This window comes from Oncorhynchus clarkii, chromosome 7, assembly GCF_045791955.1.
Source record: "Oncorhynchus clarkii lewisi isolate Uvic-CL-2024 chromosome 7, UVic_Ocla_1.0, whole genome shotgun sequence".
Lineage (NCBI taxonomy): Eukaryota > Metazoa > Chordata > Actinopteri > Salmoniformes > Salmonidae > Oncorhynchus > Oncorhynchus clarkii.
The window spans coordinates 62653289-62663571 of record NC_092153.1 but is presented as its reverse complement, the minus strand read 5'-3'; the positions used below and the strand labels follow the sequence as shown (position 1 = coordinate 62663571).

Here is a 10283-nt window from a genome sequence, read left to right as displayed (position 1 = left end):
CATTACATTTGACCAACAATGCAGCAGGGGACAAGTCTTCACTACTGTAGTGACATACTGATGCTCACGAAAAACAACTAGCTAACCAGCCCTTTTACAAACAGGAAAACAATACTTATATTTAAACTGACTTGTCCCATGGCTTAAAATCCCTTATATCGGACAACGCAGCTGTGAACGACAATACACACCGTTGAGGTAAAGTTAATGTCATTTGTAGCTAACAACCTGGCACCCAGTTAGCTAGCTATAACTAACGTTAGCTAGATTGCTGCCATAATGCTCATAGGTCATGGTAGTGAGTGGCGTTACTGCAGCTTGGTAAACTAACTACACCAGTTGCCAGATTGGTCCTTCTAACTACTTTACAAGTCACTAGTCAACCTGGGTTACATACTTTCTAATCGTGTATTCATACTCACGTCAACATTTCAGTGCTGCTTTGGTCTAAAGTTGACTTAGCTACAGTTGTGGATGCATGACGAGAATCTGAAAGATGACGACTGAGACCCACGTCAAGGACATCAAGCCAGGACTCAAGAATCTCAACGTTATCTTCATCGTACTGGAAACCGGTGAGGGTGGGCTGTTTCAATTACTAACTCATAACAGTATTATTAGGAATCAAATGTTAATGATCTTGTAATGCACTGGGGTGGCAAAAAAAGTAATGTAAATTCTTACACACAATATAATGGTTCAACAGTGAGTAACATCCTTCTTGTATGCCACTATATAGTCTAATGAGAACTGTTCATTTTGGTTTATTTGAATCATGCCAGGCATCAAATAACTTACCTGTGTTGAACCTTCCCTCTTTTTTTCCACAAGTGAATGTTTACGCTCCTCACAATGAGATATGACACTTTCCTTGTACAACTAGCTTGGTCCCGTCTTTGTAAAAAAAATCAAAAGCTACGGATTTATTTGTCCCTCATAACCCCTCACACAGGACGAGTGACAAAGACGAAGGATGGGCATGAGGTGCGGACCTGTAAGGTGGCCGACAAGACAGGCAGCATCAGCATCTCTGTTTGGGATGAGGTGGGGGGACTGATCCAAACCGGTGACATAATCAGACTCACTAAGGGGTGAGTTATTGAGTCACATCCCAGTCAACACCTCTACTGCATGGACGAAGCTCCAAACCTACTGCTGAGTATAAAATTAATACAGAAATAAGACCACCCAGTCATCATGTTAGCTTTACCTAACCGCATTAAGTTATTCGGATGAATATGTGCCATACGTTATTAGTAGTCTGCAATCTTGTATTGAAATTTCTGCCTTTTTCTCCAGATATGCATCAGTGTTCAAAGGTTGCCTGACTCTGTACACAGGCAGAGGTGGAGAGCTGTTGAAGATTGGAGAGTAAGTCCTGTAGTTGCAGCCATGTAACTGTTGCTGAGAGATGCATGTAATGTCATAAGTTACTAGTCTAAACTAATGTCCACTTCAGGTTCTGCATGGTGTACTCCGAGGTGCCAAATTTCAGTGAGCCTAACCCAGAGTATTCTAACATGGACCAGATGAAAAACAAGACGGTAAGGGGTGTTCTGAACTTAAGGATGTCTTACTACAGGATGCTTTACAGAAGGATAGGGGGGAAATATTGTTAAGTACCTTTTTCTTGTACTGTTTGTGAACAGATTATTTCATTCCCAGGTACTCAGTGACCAAGGAAACATACTGAACAATAATTCAGCTGGTAAGTCCACTATCAGAGACCAACAAAAGTAGTGACATCAAATGGAAGTGTTTCGGCAACTACTTTTGTTCGTGTTTTTCAACAAAAGTAATTTTGACCTCTGCGGCTTAAGGTGCTATATGCAACAATTCCACCTGCATGTCTCCCTAAATGTCAATGGCATGTCTGTAGCAGTAAACTAAATTGCTGCTTGAAGCTGTAAAGTTGCTTATTTTACCTGTGAGTGGCTGGTTCAGCCACCTTCAGTGTATAAGCAGTAGTCTTCATTTTAATGGTGAACACTAACAACTTTTCCTTATCACTTTATGAACATTAATTTGTACATTACAATTTCTTATTCTAGGAAATGACACTACCAATGGGAACGGTGTAAATTCACAAGGTTCTGGGAGCTCAACTACCCCTCCGCAGGGAGGTCGGGCTGGCAGTGGTGTCGGCAGCAGGGCAAACAATCCAGGAGGGACCACTGTCAATGGAAAGGAGACCAGACGTTCTACCAAAAGATGATTAGAGAAGAGAGAAGCAAAGTCCATCACGTGCCAGAAATTTCAAATGAGAGACTCTACCACTGAAGACTCATGTTTCTTTTACAAACTGTGTAATCAGTCTTTATATATTTGTATTATTTAGTTTTGTTGAAATTACCATGACCATTATTTACTTGTCTTTGTAAAGTGGGTTAAGAATTAGCATCTTAATTAGGTTTGTTTAAGGAACACGGTTCACAAAAGCTGTAACAAGAGTTTCCCTTACATTTTTTTTTTTTTTACAATTAAGGTGTTTAATGGGAAGTCATGTTTTTCAAATGAAGACAGGCAGGGATGTTACCATCCCTTTGTTTAAAATGTGATACTTTTTTTTAAACAATGTTTTTCTTGAATTTTCTGCACTCAATGTTATGTCTAAAATATAAAATTACTCTTAGTTAATGTGCTGTGTAGGCTCTGTGTTCAAAAAGTAGCCTAAGGCTGACAGATGGGTGTGTAGTTGGATTTTGGCAATCAAACACAAGCATATACAGTTGAAGTCGGAAGTTTACATTACACTTATGTTGGAGTCATTAAAACTTGATTTTCAACCACTCCACAATTTTCTTGTTAAACTATAGTCTTGGCAAGTCTGTTAGGACATTACTTTGTGCATGACAAGTCATTTTTCCAACAATTGTTTACAGATTTCACTTATACTTCACTGTATCACAGTTCCAGTAGGTCAGAAGTTTATACACTAAGTTGACTATGCCTTTTAACACCTCCAGAAAATGAGGTCATGGCTTTAAATGTCAATTAGCCTATCAGAAGTTTCTGAGTCAATTGGAGGTGTACCTGTGAATGTATTTCAAGGCCTTACCTTCAAACTCAGTGCCTCTTTGCTTGACATCAAAAGAAATCAGCCAAGACTTCAGAAAAAAAACTGTAGACCTCCAAGTCTGGTTCATCCTTGGGAGTAATTTCCAAACACCTGAAGGTACCATGTTCATCTGTACAAACAATAGTATGCAAGTATAAACACCATAAGACCACGCAGCCGTGGTACCGTCTCCTAGAGATGAACGTAATATGGTATCTATATCCACAGTAAAATTAGTCCTATATCAACATAGGAAGAAAGGAAGAAGCCATTGCTCCAAAACCACCATAAAAAATAAAAATCAGATTACGGTTTGCAACTGCACATCGGAACGAACATCGTACTTTTTGGAGAAATGTCCTCTGGTCTGATGAAACAAAAATAGAACTGTTTGGCCATAATGACGATTGTTGTTTGGAGGAAAAAGAGGCTTGCAAGCCGAAGAACACCTTCCCAACCGTGAAGCACGGTGGTGGCAGCATCATGTTGTAGGGGTGCTTTGCTGCAGGAGGGACTGGTGCACTTCACAAAATAGAGGGCATCATGAGGAAAGGAAAATTATGTGGATATATTGAAGCAACATCTCAAGACATCAGTCAAGAAGTTAAAGCTTGGTCGCAAATGGGTCTTCCAAATGGACAATGACCCCAGCATACATCCAAAGTTGTGGCAAAATGGCTTAAGGACAACAAAGTCAAGGTATTGGAGTGGCCATCACAAAGCCCTGACCTCAAGCCTATAGAAAATTTGTGGGCAGAACTGAAAAAGCGTGTGTGATCAAGGAGGCCTACAAACCTGACTCAGTTACACCAGCTCTGTTAGAAGGAATGGGCCAAAATTCACCCAACTTATTGTGGGAAGCATGTGGAAGGCTACCCAAAACGTTTGACCCAAGTTAAACAATTTAAAGGCAACGCTACCAACTACTAACCCACTGGGAATGTGATGAAAGAAAATAAAGCTGAAAAAAAATCACTACTATTATTCTGACATTTCACATTCTTAAAATAAAGTGGTGATCCTAACTAACCTAAGACAGGACATTTTTACTAGGATTAAATGTCAGGAATTGTGAAAAACTGAGTTTAAATGTATTTGTCTAAGGTGTATGTAAACTTCCAACTTAAGCTGTATAAAAGTGAACAAAAAACAAAGTAGATATTAAGCAATAGCACTTTATTTAAACAACCAATCCTAAGCCACAACACTGAATGACAAGACTCATAGGCTGCGGCATACATTGTATAAAATTGATAAGGTTTCAATGCCTTGGTTTGTTAAGTTTCTCCTGTAATGTCAAAGGTCAATGCAGATTACGTTGTTTGATTCACTCAAATCATTATGCATGTAAAAAATTTGTAACAAATAACCATTCACTAGCACACTTAATGATATACCAAGGCAAAGTGCTTTCAAGGATTGCATTATCATGACAGTTGGATATTTGTTCAGGAGTGGGAGGGGGGGGGGGGGGGTTGTATGTCTCTTTTAGGGCATCTCTTAACCCCTAATGCTGCATCGCACATTCCTCTGCTTCAGTCAAAATCTCAAAGGTCGGGGGGGGGGGGGGGGGGGTAGTATGACAAATGATTCATTTATTTTATTTTGAATGCTTAAGGCTGGATACGATAACATTTACCTTCACACGTAAACACCACATTCATAATCAGACTTCAGTAAGAGCCTTAGTTATTTGTTGCTTTTGTAATGAAGTTAGATGCACACACATTCTCCCAATCTCTCGTAGTTTCACACAGTTACAACAGTAAACTTGATGTTTAGACATATGGCTCAACTTACAAACGTACAGTAAAAACCTGGATGATTACTGGTGGTTAAAGGATACTTTCAGGGGGTTAAATAAAAGCAATCATAAAGTACCTTGTTGCGACAAGTATCTGAAGGATAGCAAACATGTACCACAGACGAGGTTCACATGTGTATGCTACAACAGACCTTAAAGAGATTTCATTCTGATCATAATACAGTTTGGCTTCACATTCCAGTGGCTGTTGTGATATATTATTTTTCCTTTCATTTTACATGCTCGTACACACACACACACAAAATCACATTTGATTTGTCTTTTAGATTAAAAGTGATTAATATGCACTCATATTTTTGAGACACAAGTATAGGTGGTTATGAGCTAAGAAGACAAAGATGAGTTGTGCATCAAGGAGGTAGGCAAAACATGATCATAGCAATTACATTAGTAGCAAAAGTAAAATTTACTTTCAGAATAGCATGGACTTTGTATCTTGCCAATGAGATTCCATTTTGGATGAGAGACCGTTTTTCCCCATTTCAATTCTTTAATTGTAATTGATATATTTTCTGAGGTAATATGATTTTAATATCGCACAATGTCATGCTAGTAAAACCTATATAAGATGTTTTTTTTGTTGCTGTAAGCAACTGAAGGCTCTAGAAAATACACAATACTGAATGCAGGCATGCTCAAACTCTCCACCAGGCAGCAGTAGCCGTAACTTACTTCAAAACAGAGCCTAAGGTGCAAGAGAAAAGAGTGAAAAGTTGATAAAAGGCCTGAAAAAGCATTTTATGCATTTTCACTTGCTCACATTGCACCACCTGAATTTATAATTAGGCCTAAATGAAGCTCAATAAACACTTTCATGATCACCTACAGTTCACACTGAAGTCACATGAGAGGTTAACATGCTGTCCTAAACATTGGCTTGGCATATCCTATCCATTCTAAGGACCACAACCAGATATGCAATTTTTTTTAACGAACTTGTCCCTGACATGAAATTCTTGACCAATTCATAACTTTAACCCGCAACTTCCGAGATGGTGAAAAGAATTGCAGCGAAACAAGGATCCAATGAAATTCTAGCAGAAGCAATATGGACAGGACACTGCTAGCCAATCAAAGCACATAATAATTGAAGGTCATAGCCCATAGACATGGCCTGTTATATTTTGCCTGGCTGGTCTATGGAGTAAACAAATCCCTGCATCATACAAAGCAATGTCCAATGACTGAATCAAAACAAGATGCCTCTGCCCTCCTGAATAAGAGCTTAAATATATCCAGAACCAAAATAAAAAAGGGGGGCTGTTAAGGCAAAGGACACAGCCAACCACCAACCTCAAGCTTTCAATTACACTAGAGTTTTACATTTTATTCAAAGGGTCAGTTAATGCATATTAGGCTAACACACATACTACGTAGGATACTGTACCAGAAACCAGTAGACCTAACCTTACATATTATAATCTTCAAATATGCTCAAATTAAAATAATCTAATTTATGGACTCAAACCAAAAACTATTACAGACCATAGCACCAGAATCTTACAAACATCACTTGTGTTTCAAAGGGAATGTACTTCGTGTTACCAATTAGAAACAAAATAACAATATTCTTTATGGTATTTGTAAACCAGGAAAGTGTGTAAAGTAGTACAATAGCCATCAACGAAGACACACTTTTTCTTTGCCCTTTTGCTGATAGCAGTTCATATTGCCATCTCACACTCACATTCTTGACATCATACTCACTAATGAAGACATGACATCTAACTGCCCAAATCATCACACAAAACACAGAACTCTATGCCTACTCACTGTACTATAAAAGTAATCACTACATCCTTAAATTCTATGGCATAGCAATCCATTGTCTTTCTTGTCCACAAAATACAATCTTCTACCACCACCTCAACCGAACCCAGTGCCTTGATGTTACCTTGAAGATTACATATATTATACTTAGAACATATCCAATACAGAGAACAATTTATAGAAAACGCAAACATAGATGCCCAAATAAAGGGGTTGCATACAAACTAGCTATTAAAATGTTTAAGCTTCAACTTTTAAGTCTTGATTATCTTAAGTGTGTTCTTTTTTGCCTTCAAATACTTGAAATACGGTTAGAAGGGGTTGTACAGACACCAACTAAAACTACATCCCGATCAAATCAACATATACACTGCTAAAATGGTACTTCAAATGTAAAATATTAAATCTCTCTCTCAGCTTTATAATAATTCACCATGTTGATTTCAATACCATTTAGTTGAGTAAGTAAATCAACAATCTCTACACACTACTGTCTGCAGTGCATTTTTAGTGATGTGCTTAGAACATCCAACAAAGTGCACTTGCCAATATTGCTTTTGTTATGAATTCACACTAAAACTTCAGTATTATCACTACAGTGATCCAAAACTATTTCACTGTGTGGTTTTTCAGGTCCCTTAAGAAAGGCTGTTCATTGAAAAATATGGCAAGCCAAGCAAGACTAAGGCAAGAATCAAACAATAGCTAAATAAACTAGTCAAGTTGTACATCCAGGTGTTTGGATTTATGACAACAAGATTATGACAAATCTTTGGATTTGTGCTTTGAAAAATGTATCCAGCCAATTAACATTTTCTCCAGGATTCAAGCCACAGTGGACCACATGGATGATGAGATTGGGAAGCACTATAGCATAGCATCATGTTTTGTATTATGAATGAACAATGGCTCACTGACTTCACCCAGTCTGTGATTGTGAGTAGTTGTGCGACCTCAACTTTTATCAACAATAAGGCTTTCAGTTGGCATGAATGGAAGACCAATTTCGTGATGCATGAAAAATAAAAATCAGACTTCACTATTTGCTCAATTGTTTTCTAATGACACAGTTTAGTATACCTGTTTGTATCAGGACAAAGTGTCAGTCAGGATTGTATTGACAGTAAGAGAGGATCTGAGTTTTGCCGTTTACAAGTTAAAATAATATTCTTTAACCATCTTCAATTTTCTACGAGATCAAAATAGATTCCAACCCCATAATTTTGAGCAGCCATGTGACATACAGTATAACAATGCACACAACTCTCATAAATAAGGTACTTTATGATGGATCTAAAACCAGTGCCATTCTGAGACATCTCTCTTTTGCCTACTAAGGCATTCCTTTAATGGAAATATCATGATTTAATATCCTTATTCACCTATTTGCATTGTCCATCCTATGGGTAGTTGTCAAGAAGCAGTCAAGTCATGAAGAAACCATCAAATCAAAGAGAAAAAAGTTAAATGTTTTCATGTTGCATAATATGTATCAGATAACATTTACTCTCCAATGAGGTTCAATACATTAACAAAATGCACTGGCTTGGATAAACATCATTGCGAGATATAACATCTTGAGGTAAGCTGTTCAATGTCTGATTATGGCTAATCAAGTAATACATGAAGTCACACAATAGAAAGTGTCAACATTACTCTCCACTAAGACAAAACCATTGCATCCCTTTAAAGAGTAACGTTACTCTTAGATAGTATTTTTGGAGTGAGAGGTCAACTCAGTAACTGCCCTTAAAGAGGAAGAGAAAACGGACAAAATAAAAGCAATTGGTGTGTCGACATTTTGTCCCTGAAGTTTTTCAAAGCAGCCAACTACTGGGTTGAATAAAGTGAATCCAAGGATCAGTATGCTTTGTTTTGATCATAGGTATATGTTGCTAAGCCTTAACTACAGAGGCACAAGAGAGACAAACTTATTCAACCAGTTCCCTCTAGTTAATTCAGGACCAAACTTTGGACAGTACAACAGGCCACACCACCTATGAGGACTATAATGCAGAAAAGAGCACTAGCTACATGCGTGCCAACAAAAAAATTACAGTCTCTGTAAGAAGAAAAGTCCAGAAGTCTGGAGTCAATATATAATTGTTAAATTCTATAACCAGTTTATTGTGTTTGTTTTATTTATTTTCTCCATGACCTAAAGTATATGTGCCACGATATACAGGGGTATGGGCAATCCCACATGAAAATGGAACAAATGTCAATTGTTTCTCAATAATAATGTTAGACACGTGCCAAATTCTGCAAAATTACACTTCTTACTGCTACATTTCAAGACCTTATTTTTTAAGTGGGACCAACAGTTTTGTTCCATTTTAACAAGCATTTGGAAGTTATGATTGAATAAGCATGGAAATCTTTTCCACCTAGTGTAGTTTGACAAATTAACAATGAAAGCATAAACATACTATGCAATCAAAGAATCTGAACATCTCAAATAAATATGTTGTGTACATAGACATAGGACAGACATGCAGCAGTTAGAATCATGGAAGAACTTAAAGGGGATACTTCGGGATTTTTGCAATGAGGCCCTTTATCTACTTCTCCAGTCAGATGAACTCGTGGATACCATTTGTATGTGTCTGCGTACAGTTTGAAGGAAGTTGCTAACCAGCGTTAGCACAATGACTGGAAATCTATGGGTCTCATTGGGCCTCATTGCCAAAACCACGAAGTATCCCTTTAATATTGAGCTTCACTCATGGATCTATACTTAAGACACAATTCCATCCATATCAAGAGGTGTTTGTTTTGGTGATCAAATGTACATTTATGACGGACTATAACATGAGATGTATTATTTTTAACTTCTTGTTAAAATCCACTTAAATATAACTTACCGCATCTTACATGTTAATTTATTCACTATTTTTGTGAATTGTAGCCATTTTGAAGAATTCTTTGATAACACTACACCGATGACAAATAGAGATCTAATTCAGCAGTTTAATTATGCTTGGAGAAGAGAAAACATTTGTGTACTCTTGATTCAAAATAATATTTTAAATGGAAATAAAAGAAAAACACAATGGTATCTGCCTAACTATTGCCTTCACCCAATGAGTTTTCAAGTAATGAAGGACACCGATGTCCTCGAGGTACAGTCATTGGCAGATATCCCAGAGGAATACGCTATGGACAGCATCACCATGGGGATCACTGGCATAACCAAAAGAAACCAACAGCCTCTTTGTTTCTAACTTTATCCCTTCCACACCTAATTTAGGAGGTTATTTAAAATCAGCATGACATAAGTGTTCGTTCTCCGATGAATGCTTCCTCACTTGAAGGACAAGTGTCAAAAGCAATAAAGTTTTTCCTATTCTCCAATTTCAACATGACCCTACTTAGTCTTTCTTTCCACTCACATATCTGATGGCAACATTTTACAAGTTGCCCAAAATCAATAAGTACCCTGAATTTTTCTCAAAAGAAAAATGGAAGGAAACAAAGATGTTGAATATGCTTCCTTTCAATAGTTATTCCCCCAACTTAACATGTAACTCAGTTTACAGTATTCTGACTCAACTACTTTTGTGCAATTTTACCGTCTTCTACTCTACTAGCCACCCTGCCATATTGTGTTTTCGATCACGCTCACAAATA

The 10283-nt window shown here is 37.5% G+C and overlaps 1 protein-coding gene across 2 annotated transcripts; it reads left to right on the top strand.

Moving 5' to 3' along the window:
• Positions 1-34: 34 nt before the first annotated feature.
• Positions 35-2790, top strand: LOC139413646 (SOSS complex subunit B1-like). 2 transcript variants are annotated; one of them, XM_071161276.1, is made up of 7 exons: positions 35-198; positions 436-575; positions 953-1091; positions 1300-1371; positions 1460-1544; positions 1666-1708; positions 2052-2790. In XM_071161276.1, exons 2-7 carry the CDS (start codon positions 497-499, stop codon positions 2213-2215), a joined length of 582 nt encoding a protein of 193 aa, XP_071017377.1. In that variant the 5' UTR covers positions 35-198; positions 436-496; the 3' UTR covers positions 2216-2790. The 2 variants fall into 2 exon arrangements, with proteins under 2 accessions (XP_071017377.1, XP_071017376.1); XM_071161275.1 differs by having other exon boundaries at positions 40-198; positions 436-581.
• The last annotated feature ends 7493 nt before the right edge of the window (positions 2791-10283 follow it).

Coding starts and splice junctions, on each gene's coding strand:
- LOC139413646 (XM_071161275.1), top strand. CDS start 497: ATGACGACTGAGACCCACGTCAAGGACATCAAGCCAGGACTCAAGAAT. Junction 582..952: donor CGTACTGGAAACCGGTGAGG/GTGGGCTGTTTC, acceptor CCCCTCACACAG/GACGAGTGACAAAGACGAAG. Junction 1,545..1,665: donor ACCAGATGAAAAACAAGACG/GTAAGGGGTGTT, acceptor TTTCATTCCCAG/GTACTCAGTGACCAAGGAAA.